This window comes from Achroia grisella, unplaced genomic scaffold, assembly GCF_030625045.1.
Source record: "Achroia grisella isolate CSIRO2021 unplaced genomic scaffold, CSIRO_AGI_Agris_v1 utg511, whole genome shotgun sequence".
Classification (NCBI taxonomy): Eukaryota; Metazoa; Arthropoda; class Insecta; order Lepidoptera; family Pyralidae; genus Achroia; species Achroia grisella.
This window is the reverse complement of record NW_026712905.1, coordinates 6,348,418-6,364,744: the sequence shown is the minus strand read 5'-3', so window position 1 is coordinate 6,364,744 and position 16,327 is coordinate 6,348,418. Positions and strand designations below refer to the sequence as shown.

Below are 16,327 nucleotides of genomic sequence, written 5' to 3'. Positions count from 1 at the left end.
AGGACTATTTGCCATCAGATATTCATATTCTTGTTTGCCACCATTGTAGTATAAAAAATAGGAAATGACACAGCTTCATAGGCGATTCAATTGACATGGCACAGTTAAAATGACACAATTAAAATTTTCTTTCCTATAACAAAATATATAATATAAAGGAAAAACTTGAAGTCGTATTATATTAACATTTAAAAAGAATAATTGGAAATCATAGTAAAGAGCTAGAGTGTCACCGACAATAGCGCGGATGTTAAAGACTGAATGAAGGAATAAAAATCGTATAAAAGTTCAACAATTATAATTGGACACTTTCTTCAAATCCTGAGAACCTATTGCAGAAGTGCTTATTGCAGAAATGAAGCTCTTACAATGTAAAATTGTTAACTGTGACCAATTTGTCTTATTTCGGTCGCTGGCTTGCTGGCTCCTGGCCAGCGCCCTATGACATTAATATACGAAAATGTCAGATTTCTAAATTTGTTTGATAAATTCGCAATTCTATTATCACTAACAACGTCATTTTAAACCTTTGAAACATAAAGCACTATATATAAATTAAAATTGCTAAAACTTAATCTACCAAACAAGTCATGATGTGTCTGTTTATCTGAATTTAGTACGACTTTCGGCTTCTTTCATCATGACTGAAGTTTGCCTTGTGAATTTCGAGCATTGCAAAAAATAGATTTATAGATTATACATGAAATGACTATTCGTTCATTCCTTAAAGTAGTTTTTTTTAGTTTAAACAAAATAATGGAAAACAAATGTTTGAGTTTGTAGTATAGTACATAAGAAAGAACACCTTTGTGTTTTTAACTTTCGTTAAACAAAAGTCCTCTCGACTTTATTTAAATATGTTTAGTGAATTATTGTTTACAATAATTAAGAAAAGTCAGCCATTTATAAATTTCCACATTAAAATCGCTTTCATATTTGATTTTAGAATGATTCTTTTTAAGAATAAATCTTAATCAAAGAGATTTAAAAATACTGTCATGGTGTTTTATTTATCTCCACTTTATAATTATAAATTGTATAGGTACAATTTAATAATTAAATGTAATTTAACAAAAAGTAATATTACATCCTATATACCTAGAAATAAAACTTTGTTTCAGTTAATTTGTATTAAAATGCACATCCAGCAAATATGAGCTCGTAGTCAGCTGCACATATACCACTTCGAGGCCTGGCGCTGTATCAGTTATTTATTGCCAACCACTTTATTGCGCCACTGCGGATTTAGGAAATGTACACCCCTTGTGGTAGCAGTTACTATCCAATCAGCTCTATTGGGTTTGCTGACTATTATAATTAGTACTACATTGAAAAGTATCATTTTCTTATTTCTTGTTATATAAAACTTTCTTAGCGTCTATTGTATCTTCGTATTATTGGGATTTGTATTACATATACTGTACAATGAATTCAATGGAATTCATATACTATATCTGCTTCATTAACTATATCTAAAATAATATAAATAGTAATAAAAAACTGCTCATTTTAAACTCTCAACTACCAAACCTAGGTTCAGCGCTCATGTATATACATTATACATACAAAAAGTTTTATCTTTTTATATTGTATTTTTTTTTATATTTTAAGCCCCAAGTAGTTCTATCAATTATGATCCCATGCCGTCGATAATGTTATATTGAAACGACTTTTGACCCTGTTTTGGATTTAATTTTTTTCTTCAATTCGATTAACTATTGACTGACTAGATCAGCAGATAAAACAAATGAAGTTCTATTATTTTAACTTAAAATAAGTTCAAATATATAGAAATAATAGCTTAAGTGCGAAACTGTGTCGCGAACATATTAAAAAAGATATCGCTATTAAATATGCAGTAGTTTTGAATCGTTGATGAATTAGGCCATTCGATATCTATTTCAGAATAACAAAGTATTTCTTTTTGAACCTAAAAAAATCTATGCCGTATATTTATAAACGAAGAAAAGCAAACTTGAAATAAAACTCCCATAAAAATCAAGCTTCCTGGCCAACGTGGTAACTACTCATATCTACTTCTCATATCTAGAGGAAAAGGATTTTAGCCTAGTAAATACTAGGCTACAATCCTTTTCCTCTTTTGGGCCGATTTTATTATTTCCTGTAGACGTTATTTTATTTATGGTATTATGTATAACTAGCTGGCCCGCGCAACTTCATATGCACACTTATCATTATATATCGCCCAATGTATATAATATATTTTAAAATTATATTATTCATGTGATGTATAACCTATATTACTGTAAAATTAAACAATATCCGTTCAGTAGTTTTTGCGAGAAAGAGTAACAAACATCCATCAATTCAAGAAAATATCATAGAATACTTAACTATATGTGTTAATAGTTATTGTATGAAAATTTTAATTATACCTCGTACTGCAATATATCTTCAAACCTTAATTAATTTCAATATTATAATATAGTCTCAAAGCTATATCATTACGTTAACAATTTATCAATTACAATAGTACCTATATCTATTCATAATATTGCATTAATCTACCGTATAAAGTTTGCGATTTTCTTAGTTTATTTAATTGTAAAGGTATAGGCGTAGTCATTTATATGGTATATGAATTTTAAAAATGTATAGGCATTTATAAAAACAGAATGTGTTCCAAATAACAAACGACAAACAAAGTCGCTTCCTATTTTAACAGTAACGATCGACGTTTGTTAAAATATGGAGAAGTTGGGGTCTTCAGCTAAAAATTAACTGACACCGGATTCTATTCTTGTTTATTCCTTTTATGTTTTAGGTCAATCGATAAAATAAAATATATGCTTATCTACTAGCTACTTACGTCTACGTAAGACGACTTTTTACAGTTTAAGTTTCTCAAAGTATAGGTCCCATAATAATTTCATCATGATAAACTTCGAATCCTTTCATTCATTATTTGTAACCTGGTGCATTTTTTTTGCAATCATCATCAAAATATATACTAGCTGACGCGCGCAACTTCGTATGCATAACTCTTACTTGACATTTAACATTATATTTCGCCCAATTTACATATCTTATTAAATTATAGCCTATGTGTGTTATTCTGATGTATAAGCTGTACTCACTGTAAAGTTTCGTCAAAATTCGTTCAGTAGTATCCTCACAAACTTTCGTATTTATAATATTAATAGGATATAGAAATAATTTCACATATTTTTGCACGAAGTAGCAATTTTGTTCAAATATGAAATTCTCATATTCTAATCAAGTTTTCTACACTTAGTATGGAATGAAACATCTTGTGTATCTACACATACATAAAAAAACAGAACACAGTCAAACACCTTAAATTTTGCTGTCTGTGATACGAGTGATATAAATATATATAGTGATATATACCAATCGTAATATAAATATATAAATCATAATCACTCATGCTCCATAATTATTTTCACTGTTTCAGTAAATTGAGGAGACGAACGTGACCCATTCAAATGAAGGCCGCGGGTCGACATGAAGTACCCAGTTTTGCTGTCCCTTAATCTGGATAGCTCTAAGCTTCATATTATTAAGTACACAGTGAGTTGCGTCGCACCCTCGCCATGGCCCAACTTATGTATACCGTTTTGTATAAATATGTAAATCGCATTACTTGTTATACGAATACATACACGTGAGAAATTAACCTGGAGGCGTACTTTAATTACGAGAGCTCAAAATGAGGGCAGAGTGTCCGTCAAAATCTCACTAAATCTTTCTCAGTAATGATTTGCACATAAAAAGAGAAAAGTGGTCGTTTGTCCTTAGTTTTTTCATTCATATTAATATTATATCTGTCATAACAGCATTTACAAATGCAAAAACTAATTAATTAAATATTTTTAGCTGATTCGTACTGACGATTTTTCGCTCTAACTCAATATTATGAAGAATTAGGCCACCACTCTCGCGTACAATCTTCTATATCTTTTTAAATGCAACATGACGCCCTGAATGATATAGATTAGAAGCGTGTGATATACTTGTACCTACTAGTATTCACAAATCGAGTCTTATGCTTCTACCCCGGTTGAAATTAACACTCTGTAAGGGTCTGACTTTATTAACTTAAACAATTTTAGGGGACAACTTAGTTGTCTCATTAGCATAAGCACTTGAAATTCATTTCAGTCACTGAAGTCTTTTGCTCCGAACTGAACCGAATGATGACTACTTAGTGATGTTAATTATAAATGTTGAATATAATTTTACTCCAAAATTTTAAGCAGATCCAGTCTGATCTGATCCTGTCAATCTGATCTTAGAATATATTCTGAAACCTATGAAAACTAGATGGCGCCAGATGGCGCTGCCCAGTAGTAAACAATAAGTTCGTAAATGTTATTGCTTTAAAAATACTATTTAATAATAAAACTCACAAATTATAAGTAAAATGTGTATATTGTGTTAGAAATAAACTGTGACAGTGTTTGTGACTGTTAATGTAATGAATAATAATAGAAATTACGAAGTCAAAATATCGAAGAAAAGTGATTCAGAAGACTGTTTTATCGAAGGTGTGAGAATTTGCAATTTAAACACAAGTAAGCAATAAATCATATACTTACTATTACGATTGCATTAAAAGTAATCGAAATTATTAATGAAATATAATTAAATTAAGAAATATACTTACTGTTGGATTACGAATCCTTATAAATTAATATATAAAAGAGAGAGAGTGGACTGTATTTATTGAAAAGAAAATAATTAATGGAAAAGGAAGTAAAAATACGATTTCGACCTGGAAGAACGTCTTCCACACTCCGAACACCCCAAAGTAAGCAATGCAACACCAAACTTACTCACCTTTGCTCAGGAACGTCCCGATGTGTAGTACATTTTGTGGCCATGCACTCTAGAGTGTATATTTTCATCAAAAACAATTATATTGTGTTAAATAATTCCTTAATTATCTTGTTTTATATAGATAAAAATACGGAGCGTCCTTTTTATTCCAGTTCTTATTTTCAATTGTTTTTTTATTCTTTTTATAAAATTTAAGTGGCCACATGTTTTTATATGTGGCCAGTATTACTGAGCGCCTTTTGCTCCAGTAAGCAAGCCGGTGACACAACCTGCTTAGACTAAGGAGGTTCGGAATACGGAACATACCCCCGGCCGAAACCGTATTGACGGTTTCAAGTTAGTATAAAGGTAAAATAAAATTCATTAACTAAAGAAGTAATGCAAAGGGAACTGTACAATAATAATAAGGAAAAAGAAATGGAAAATTAATTAACATAGGAAAGGGGGCTCAGTTTGTTAACTGGTCTTTTAAAGAGGTTTTGTGTATGGATTGTCACACTTCTAATAATTCCCTCATCTCCAGGACGAAGTAATTCAATATGAGCTAACCAGTTGCAAGGAGACACGTTATCGGTTTTAAGTAATATAATTTCTCGTATTTTAATATTAGCATTAGATTTGAACCGTTTTCCCCGTTGTAAAGTATTTAAATCTTTCCATCTTTTCCTAAATAGTTGCGTACGTTTCTGTATATATTGCCAACGTGACAATCTGTTAATTGGAACATCCTCAACAGTATACTCTGATATAACAACGAAACTTTTATCTCTAAGAAAATAACCCGCCGTTAAAACGTTATAATCGTCTGGATAGATATAATTCGCTGGTAGTGGACATAGCGACGTAGAATTTAATATAGTCTCTATTTTACAATATATTATGAAAAGTTCCTCAAACGTTAAAGATTTCTCTCTTATAGTTCTAACAAGATAGTATTTTTCTGATTTAATACCAGCTTCGGCTAACCCATTCATATGTGCTGCACTAGGCGAATTAAACTTCCAAATTAAAAATCGATTAGAGCAGCTCTCTATGAGTTTATTTTGAGTTTGACGGTTATAGACAAATTTCTGAATTTCATTTAAATGTTTATTACCAGCTAAAAATTTGTTACCACTGTTAGAATAAATAATAGAACATAAGCCTCTATGAGAGACAGAACGATTTATGATAGTCAACAAACATTCCGCTGATAAAAAAGAGAGAGTTTTAAGATATACTGCTTTTGTCGAAAAGCATACAAATAAAGTAACGTTTTCACAGTATGATTTTGCGTTACGACGCAAACTATATTTCTCAAAGAATTCTAGTTTACTTCCAACTATTTTATTAGAGTTAATACCGATAAGATATATCATTTTAAGGACTAGGTTTAATTTTAATAAAATTGTCTTGTCACTGTTCACGAACAATGTAACAGACCATCTACTAATATTTTCGCGAAACCAATCTGGACGCGGTAACCATTTTGCATTATAGTTTAATAATGTAAATAGAATAACACTACTAAAGTCAGTCATGTTGTTTTCACTGTTGACAGATCTCCAACAATGTAGCGGTATAGTTTTTATTATTTGTGTAACACGGTTACAAACAAATAATTTTAATTTATGAATTTGAAGCCACGACAATACGATTGTCGAATCAGTAAAAGCACACACACGAGTAAAATTTATACGATTTAAGTTACTATTTATATTTTTAATTAATTTACATAGCAGTACGGCGTCCATCAAGTGAAGACGAGGAATAGTCAACGGCTTGATTGGTGCCACTTTAGATTTCGCCATCATTAGACTTATTCGTACTTTAACACGCCTTTGATCATCTCGACTAACAGTATAAACACACGCGGTATAACCCCGAGAAGATGCATCGCAAAATCCCTCTAATTCACATTCTACTTGATTAGGTAGTAGCAGATGTCGTTCAATAAGAATGTCAGATAAACACGATAATTCATTATTAACATCTGGACATCGTTTACATATATGTGTATGCATCTGTTCATTCCATCCTATTCTTAACTTCCATAGATTTTTCATCATTTCTTCAGCCATAAATAAATAAGGCGATATAAAACCCACGGGATTATATATCAATGCTAACATTTTTAATACAGGTAGTTTTCTGCTTACATAAGCTTTGATATTTGAGGCAATATTGAACCTGCCTGATATCAGAACTCTACATAGATCTAAAACTGTTACAGTGCATTTATTGCCATTCTTAATAAAATCAATAGGACATTTTCTATGTTCCACGGGAACTAATTCTATTTTCGAAAATTTACGTAAGGTCATGTCTACTGACGTTTCCTCATTAGTTAAGGAAGATAAATGCAAATTCAAAATATTATCAGAATCAGTAGCCCACAATTTGCCACTAACAATAAAACCTAATACTGTTTCAATCACTTGAGGAATATTAGGTTTAATCAATAAAGGTTTATCTTTAATAAGTTCCGACACTATGTCATTACCAAGTAAGATATCTACACGGGAACGTTTATAATAAAACGGATCCGCTAAACTAAAATTCCTATATTCGTCAATCACGGTTGGCGGGAACGAAACATTAGGCATATCAGTCGATACTTTACTAACTACAACCATATCTACTGTAAAATAAGGCTAATGTACACTTCGCGATGAAAATGTACATGTGACCATTCCGTAATTTTTCAAGGACTCACCCCCAAGTCCATATATCGAATAAGGACACTGTTTACGCGGAAGACCTAAACGTTGAGCACAATCCGTTGTTATAAAAGAGCACTGTGCTCCAGAGTCGAGCACTGCACGGCAGTCCTGACTTCCACCATACATATCCCTAACCTGCAATCGCGCTGTACCTAAGACGACGCTGTAGTTATATTTATTATCAGTACTTTGTAGTACTTGTGCACCAGCTTCCGACTCGCTCACGGAACGAGCGGCGACTAGCACTTGCTGTGACTCTAAACTAGTCGAAGGAGAGTCGAGATTAGAAGGAGTGGACGCCGTCGACACGGTCGACACATGTCCCGCATCCTTGTGTAATAAGTAGTGATGTGGTGACGCACACACACCACAATTCATTACACTTTTACAAGACAAATTATCATGGTTTGTCTTTAGACAATTAGTACATAACTTTAATGCCTTGACACGGTCAATTCTGGCATCCGGTGACAGTTTACGAAACTGTTCACACCTATAAATCATATGATTTTGATTACAATGAAGACAAATAAATTTAGAATTAATATTATTAGATTTAATATTATTATTCGACAACACTGATGAAGTAGTAAGAGCTTGCTTCTCCGATAAAAAACGCGGTTTATTGTATATAGTTTGATTTTTTGTTATGGGTTTATTTTCCAGTACCACGGGACTGGAGTACGAATTAGGAAATGTGTGTTCGAGTACTTTAATTTGGTTGTTTACGAAACTCATTAATTCTGCGAATGCCGGAAGTAATGTTTGATCACGACTATCTTCAAATAATTTTCTAGTGGTTGTATCTAATCCACGTAACGCTAAATGACAAATTAAATAATCACTTATATTATCCACTTTTAACGCTTCGATTGCCTTCCATGAATTATCGAAAGTATCTATGAATGAACTTAGGTTTGCCGCAGAGTTCTTTCCTATCGGAGTGAAGTTAACCATTTTATCTAAATACCTACCTACTAATATTCTGTGGTCTTGATACTTGTCTACTAAACATTGCCAGGCAAGTGGATAGTTATTGGCAGTGATAGGAAATTTCTTAATTATGTTAAGTGCTGGACCTTTTACACAAGATAACAAGTAATGAAATTTATCAATATTCTCAAAATTACGTTCATGAACCAATGATAAGAAAGTATCATGAAAGGTTGTCCAGTTTTCTAATTGGCTGTCAAACTCAAATAATTTTAGTTTGGGCAAAGACGGCTGAACCTGATCACAATGTTTATTCGTTGAGGTACTCTCTAACGTTCGATATTTCACTACTACTGATCTACAGGCAGAGTATAATGTATCAAATGAATCCAATTCCCTAGTAGAGTATTTAGTATCAGGATTTAACTGAATTTCGAGTTGTAATATTTCCATAATCGTCTCTTCAAAACGTGTTCTAACATTATCTAAATCCGAAAATTCAGCTAAATACAATTGAAAATTACTTTTAGTCACAGACTGTGACATATCATAAACCTTTTGTAATTTGGAATATAAATATTCCTTTCGAAAATTTAAAATCTTTTGTTTAGAATCCATTTCAGAATTGGTCGTCATTTGTTTTATTGATATTAACTACCTATATGAAAAAAATAATGTGCTTCCTTGCAACTAATTTCAGCTATTATTGAATTAAATGAGATGCTATAATTTTAGGAAAAACACAACAAATGTAAACAATATAATATATATAATTATCTGAATTACTGGATAAATGAATATTATAACTAATAGGATGTATTTCATCCGGTTCGATTGGGCCAAAAAATGTTGGATTACGAATCCTTATAAATTAATATATAAAAGAGAGAGAGTGGACTGTATTTATTGAAAAGAAAATAATTAATGGAAAAGGAAGTAAAAATACGATTTCGACCTGGAAGAACGTCTTCCACACTCCGAACACCCCAAAGTAAGCAATGCAACACCAAACTTACTCACCTTTGCTCAGGAACGTCCCGATGTGTAGTACTGTTTAATGGCCACGCACTCTAGAGTGTATATTTTCATCAAAAACAATTATATTGTGTTAAATAATTCCTTAATTATCTTGTTTTATATAGATAAAAATACGGAGCGTCCTTTTTATTCCAGTTCTTATTTTCAATTGTTTTTTTATCCTTTTTATAAAATTTAAGTGGCCACATGTTTTTATATGTGGCCAGTATTACCGAGCGCCCTTTGCTCCAGTAAGCAAGCCGGTGACACAACCTGCTTAGACTAAGGAGGTTCGGAATACGGAACAGATAGCGTCGTTATTCATTGACAAACTTGATGTAATCACAGGCTTACTTTGCATGGACCGACGAGACATAAACTGGAAGAAGAGAAGCTCTTAATATTATTTTTTAGCAAATTCAAATTCAAAAACCATTTATTCATGTAGGACATTTTAGTTGCTTATGCTTTCGTACCCTGTAATTTCACTGCCATATTTCACCTTAAGAGTAGAATACTGCTTAGAAATTGCTTGCTGCTTGGCGGGTGGAATAGGTGACCCAGAAGTTGACTTTTAGAAAATAGTACACAGTCATTCTAAAAACTAAATAGCTACTAAAGATTTTTATTCTAATACAGACAGGATAGAAATTAAGTTATAGTAAATAACATTAAATAATCTATTAATATGAATAAGCAGAAATTAAAAGCATTTTAAAATATTATTAATTTATTTATATGACCTATAGATGGAAATGTATATGTATAAATAAGTACAATAAATTAAAATATTTTTATAACTTGAACCTCTTCAAAATACTCAGTACACTACTCATATTTTTTCTACTAACGGCATAGGATCTGTTCTATCATCAAAATTTTTCAAAATAACATTTTTAAATAGGGTTCCATATATTGGAATTTTCTTTCCATATCTAAAAATAATATTGTTATTGTCTACCATTTCTTCATCTCCATTATTACGTCTAGTTGGTTTAGGTACCTCAATTTTTTCTGGTAACTTCGGCTTGTCAACAGTTGTAGTAAAATTTTTAACTAATTGTTTAATTAACTCTTCATTATTTTCAACAATTCGGAGGAGATGTTCCAACGCCTGACTATGTTCGATCAATTTATCCTCTATAAAGTTGTTTAAGACTTTCTTTTGCATTGACGTGTCGCGCTTCTCAATTCTCTGGCAAAATTAAAAAGTTGCACTTGTATCCGCTGATTCTAATACGTCTATAATTAGTTAATATTTATTTGTCTCACCTTTGGAGCATCTATTGGATAGAGAAATATATCTTCTAAATCCTCTATAGCCATTTGATAGGACGACTTTACTATGAAAATTATCATGATACCTAAGACAGTAAAATTAATTGAATTTGCTATTAATTCTTAGTTAAGTTTTTAAATTGAATAAATCAATAATATCTCTCACCATAAATTGTAGACTTCATAACGATAGACTTGTAATTCAGGGCATCTAACAAATAGTCCAAGCGAGACACTTCAGCCACTTATAGTGTAGGAAATTGAGAACTACGCTTTAAGTATCTTGATATTTGATATGTTTATTTATTTCAAGAAGATTTAAATTAAGAAAACTAAACCTGCTTTAAGTAATTTACTTTAAAAATAAACCTTTTTATGATATTAAAGAAAATATAATTTTCTTTTTAAAGATAAAAAAAGAAATTATCATTTAACCCTAAATTCTGTGTTTATATTTACCGATTGATTATTGACATTGACCCTTTTTACTGCATAAATGTAGTTTTATTTTTATATAATTATTTCATCAGTATTTTATTTTGTAAAGTTTTGCGCATTACAATTGTGCTATGTAGAAATATAATTAATTATTTACAGTGTTTGCCTGTAAATAAATTATTCATTCATTCATATGAGTAATAATGTAATAACTGTGGAAATGAGTTTATTCAGTATCTAAAGGACTGGAAACAGTCAGTGAAAACCATCATTTTTGTCTAGTATTAGTATTATTTATATAGTAAGGTTTACCTATATCATTTTGTTTATATTATTGTATATTCATAAACTGCAAAATGTTATTACGCAAAGTAAAACTGTACTCATTTAAATTTTGTGATGTCATGCGATAATAAGGCAATAACAAATTTCCGAATCACTACTAGATTGTTTAAAATCAGTTCATTTACCAACTGACTTCAAAGAAAATAGATTTTTTTAATAAATCTCAAGGCAAAATTTTGTGTGTATTAATATTTTGTAATATTATCGTCAATTTGCCATCAATTGTATATTGTCATCTTGAGGTCGTTTACTCTCATTTTTGATTCTAACCTAATTTCGTTGTGAATGAAGTGTTCATGTATAGCAATTATTTGTATAACAGAGTGTTAAATTAAGTGATGATTAAAAAATATTTTAGCACAAAGGTTAGAGAATAGCAACTAACTCAAGAATCTCTTGGTTTTAACAACTATGTTAATAATTATAAATTTAGTATTCTATAATATTTTGTTTAATTTTCAAATACTACTTTATCTTACTTTTAGCATTAGAGCGATCAAGATTGTTAAGAGAGTATTGATTCTCGAAATGTGATTTATTGTTACTAAGCACGTTTTGATTGAATTATGAACGTTGATACGGATCTCAGTTGCGAGCTAAATTGAACTATTACTCTTGTATTTTTGCGGCGTGACATTAATTATGATTCCCGTAAATAAAGTTATAAATTGTGAACTATTTAAATACTTATTATTAAATGTTTTTTTATTGCTATCAACATGTAATTATACTAAATAAGGTAAGATTAATACTGATTTCCATACATTTGATAATAGATAGCTAATAATAACAAATATTAATAAATAACCTAGTAGTACCTATCATTGAAATATGATCTTTATAACCATTTAAAATAACAAACTTTGAACAGAATTGTAAAAAGAGTATCCAAATTGAAGATAAAACCACATATCTGTAAAGTTATACTATCCCATTACATTATTCCATAATATAAACATATAAAAGTGTATCTTATAATTAAACCAATATTAATAACATTTATTTAAAAAAATCCGTGTGAAAAATATTTTACTGGACTTTCTTAGACTTTCTACCACGCATGGAAGCTGGCATGAACATAGAAAAGTAAATAGACATAAAAAGAACTAAAATATATACAATACAAATATTGTATTTAAAATTATGTATCAGAAAATAATACCATGAATTTCCATAAATAGTAGACGCAATGAAATGTTGTTTTATTAAGCGATAACCAAGAAAATTGTTTTTATAATACAAGTGGGAAACATTCGGGTAGATAAGTAGGTAACTACATGTTACAATGCAGTGCCATGAAAATATCACGAGGTAGGTGAAGTGTGAAATATAATATATTAACATATTTCTAAATTTCCAATATTAGAGCATATGTCAGTACTATGTCGTAAAAGGATATATCTATGTATACATATATAATAATGATAGATAAAATTCGATAAAAATACAGCACAAACTGCTCATGTTCTAAGATTCTGATAACTATTCTTAAAACTGCAACTAAACTGTACTCATATATGTACATATATAAAAAAGCGTATTCTGTTTTTAATGTTTTTAAAATAAACAGCTGAAAAGATCATAATTAAATTTGGCATGTGGATTGATTATTACGGGGACTGACATAAGTTATCTTTTCTCTAAAAATAAGCAAACTAATTTGCTGGAAATAGCTAGTATAGTTATACTATTTATATTGGTACGTAGGTATATCTAAGGCTAGAACTTGATTCTACCTCCTAAATTGTGTCATTTGTACGCAAAAGTTTGACATTTGCAAGGGTTGACATTTTACGTTTTGGATAGGTATTATATTTATAGTATCACACCACATTATTATTAGGACAACCCTGAAAAAAATAATCCCGTTTAATCCAGTTTAATATTAAACATAATAAATTATATGTGGTTATTCCCTTTTTGGTTTTGACGGCTCATCTTATCGTGATTAAATTTAGCACAAATATGGAATATGACGTGGAGAAAGGCATGGATTACTTTATCCGGATCAAAGTAATACAGTCAAATGAAGTCACGGGAAAAAACCAGCCCCAAATCTAGAAGGGGGCAACACAGGCCCATGCCCCAAACACAATTATTACAGTATAGTAAGTACTATACTGCCTATAAAGTACTTGGGCGACACAGCTTTGCTACGCGTTTTTTTTTTTCAAGATCTATTTATTCACTATAAACACCTAATTAGATAAAATTAAGTAAGTAAGGCAGGTATCCTTACTTACTTAATTTTACCTAAGTATAAAATTAGACCCAAATCGACAGTTGATTTCGAGTCACACAAATTATTTGTAAACGGATTTGCTTATCTTTAGTGTAATAGGATGTAACTTCTAACAATGATATTGCAAATTTATTTCAGCTTTTCTTTTATACCTAATATCATCTGTAAACAGTCACAGTGAATCAATAAAGGTTAGTAAATGTTTCACATTATATTCCTTACATGGAAATCCACGTCCAAACAATTACTTTTTATATAATGTACACAACGCTATCTAGTCGTAAGTAGAGCTATTATTATGAGTACTAACCAATTAATATAAATACTTAGTTATATATATTTTTTTGTAAATATGTACATAATATACATAGAAAACAACCGGACTGATACAAACAATCATATTCATGATTATAAATGTTTGTACCACGCAAGGAATCGAACCCGCGAAGATCGGAAGTAAAGTGGTGTTCTAAACAGCTAGACCACCGAGGCCGTTCGAAAATCTGCCTACCTGTTTAACATGAAGATATCTTTTATCAGGAGGAAGGTCATGATCTATCTTTGATCTACACGTATAAATAAAATTGGAGTGTCTGTTTGTAATATTGAAATAACCGTTTTTTACTACATGCATATAAATATAAATAAGAAACATTACTAAAATAACATTTTTTACAGTTTTTGTCTGTCTGTCTATCGGTCTGTTTGTTCCGGCTAATCTCTGAAATGGCTGGACCGATTTTGACAGGACTTTTTTTGGGAGGTAGCTGATGTAATAAGGCGTAACTTAGGCTACTTATATTTTAGAAAAATAAAGTTAAATTCCATGCGTACGAAGTCGTAGGTACAGCTAGTCTCATATATAGTATACAAAGTCACAAGCAGTAATTCTGTATATAATCTATGTGTAGAATGAAGAAGAATGTAAAATAGCTGATCTGTGTGTACATGACAAGGTTCCTATGTGCGGGATCGATTCCTGCGGCGAGATGCGCACCTTTATCGACACTTGCGATATGCACGAGTTCAATTGTGACAGCAAAAAAGGTATACAAAATTAAATATATGTGTTGTTACAAGTCCAATTTTGTTGTTAGATTTTTTCAGCCGAAAAATTTATTCGATTAAGAAAACTTAATAATACTACTATTATTATAATAATAACAATACTTTTTCTCCTTATAAATACTTATGTATACAATAATAAAACATAATAAAAATGTAACTGATCGCTATTTTTGTAATATACGTATATGAGAAAAACTATTGGGGGATTATACAAACGTAATAGAACCGAAAGCAATGATTATTAGAAATATTATCAGTGCGTTCATACAATCTCAGAAAGGGTATAAGGTTCTGTTTTTACTAATATATTGTAATAAGAAGTATATTAGTAATTATAGTTTATTTTATTCCGATAGTTTGACATATAGTAAATAAAAGTCAGTATCAAATGCATTTATTCATAATATAAGAAGTTTTATTGTACCTAGAATGGTATGGTATAATATTCATTTTCATTTTTTTGCCCCTACTTACCGATGTCTGATATTAAAAAATTAAAACGCTCACGTACAGATAGTTGCTTTTTCCTTTTATGTCAATATTAGAAATGCTATAATACTGAGGGTAAAGGGATTGTTAGTAACGTTGATTAAGAACTCCATTCCTAGTCAGGTCCCCACGCGGTTCCCCCTGAAAACCATGTTAAATTCCTAATAAATTTGCCACAATGGGCTAACAAACCTCACCTAATGCTCTTTTAATCATCTCCACTGATGCCCGGCCAGCGTAAACTTAACACAGATGGGTACACCAATCTATTACATCAATCCAAAAATATACTTTAGTTCTCAAAATTTTCAGATTTCAAACAACGTCCTATACATGAATGCTGGGTAACATGTAAGAGAGGTCGATCTTTCAAGAAGCCGGAATTTAGGACAGACTGCAACATTAACACTAAGACGAATAATAGAGTATAATATAATATATTTTCGTTTCATTTGTAAAAAAATACCACACAAAAAACAATGTGATGTTTTAGCGAACTAGCTGATGGGCGACAGTAACGATCATCCATGTGCCTGCATGAACAGACGCTCACAATAGCAATCATCCATTTCTATTCAGTTTCATTACAATGCACCATTGTAATGCTAATGCTTGTAAGCTGTAATTTCACTACCTTATCACAACCAATACACAGCTTGAGTCATGATACTTGGCGGCTAAAATAGATTCTACACAGACAACTTTTTACAAAGTCTACTAAAATAAAAATTATAGTACATTTATGACCTTCTGATATCTTAAGTTTCTCCTAAAACATTTCATCATCGTAAACAATATAATCATATTTGTGTTAAAATGTAATATATCGTTGTAGGTAAGTCAAAACAATAAGAATGAATAAACCACTTTTATAGCTTTTCAAATCGAATATAACGTACATGCCTATGAATTTTTTATCACATAGCACTTGATAGGCTAAGAGTAGAAAATATTATGTGAATAAAATAATACAAATGTATACTATATTAATATG

At 30.7% G+C, this 16,327-nt stretch overlaps 1 protein-coding gene across 1 annotated transcript; it reads left to right on the top strand.

Annotated features, from left to right (window-relative positions):
• The first annotated feature begins 12,829 nt into the window (after positions 1-12,829).
• On the top strand, positions 12,830-15,764 carry LOC131846408 (uncharacterized). Its single transcript, XM_059195691.1, has 4 exons — positions 12,830-12,845; positions 13,915-13,967; positions 14,688-14,823; positions 15,646-15,764. Exons 1-4 carry the CDS (start codon positions 12,830-12,832, stop codon positions 15,762-15,764), a joined length of 324 nt encoding a protein of 107 aa, XP_059051674.1.
• The last annotated feature ends 563 nt before the right edge of the window (positions 15,765-16,327 follow it).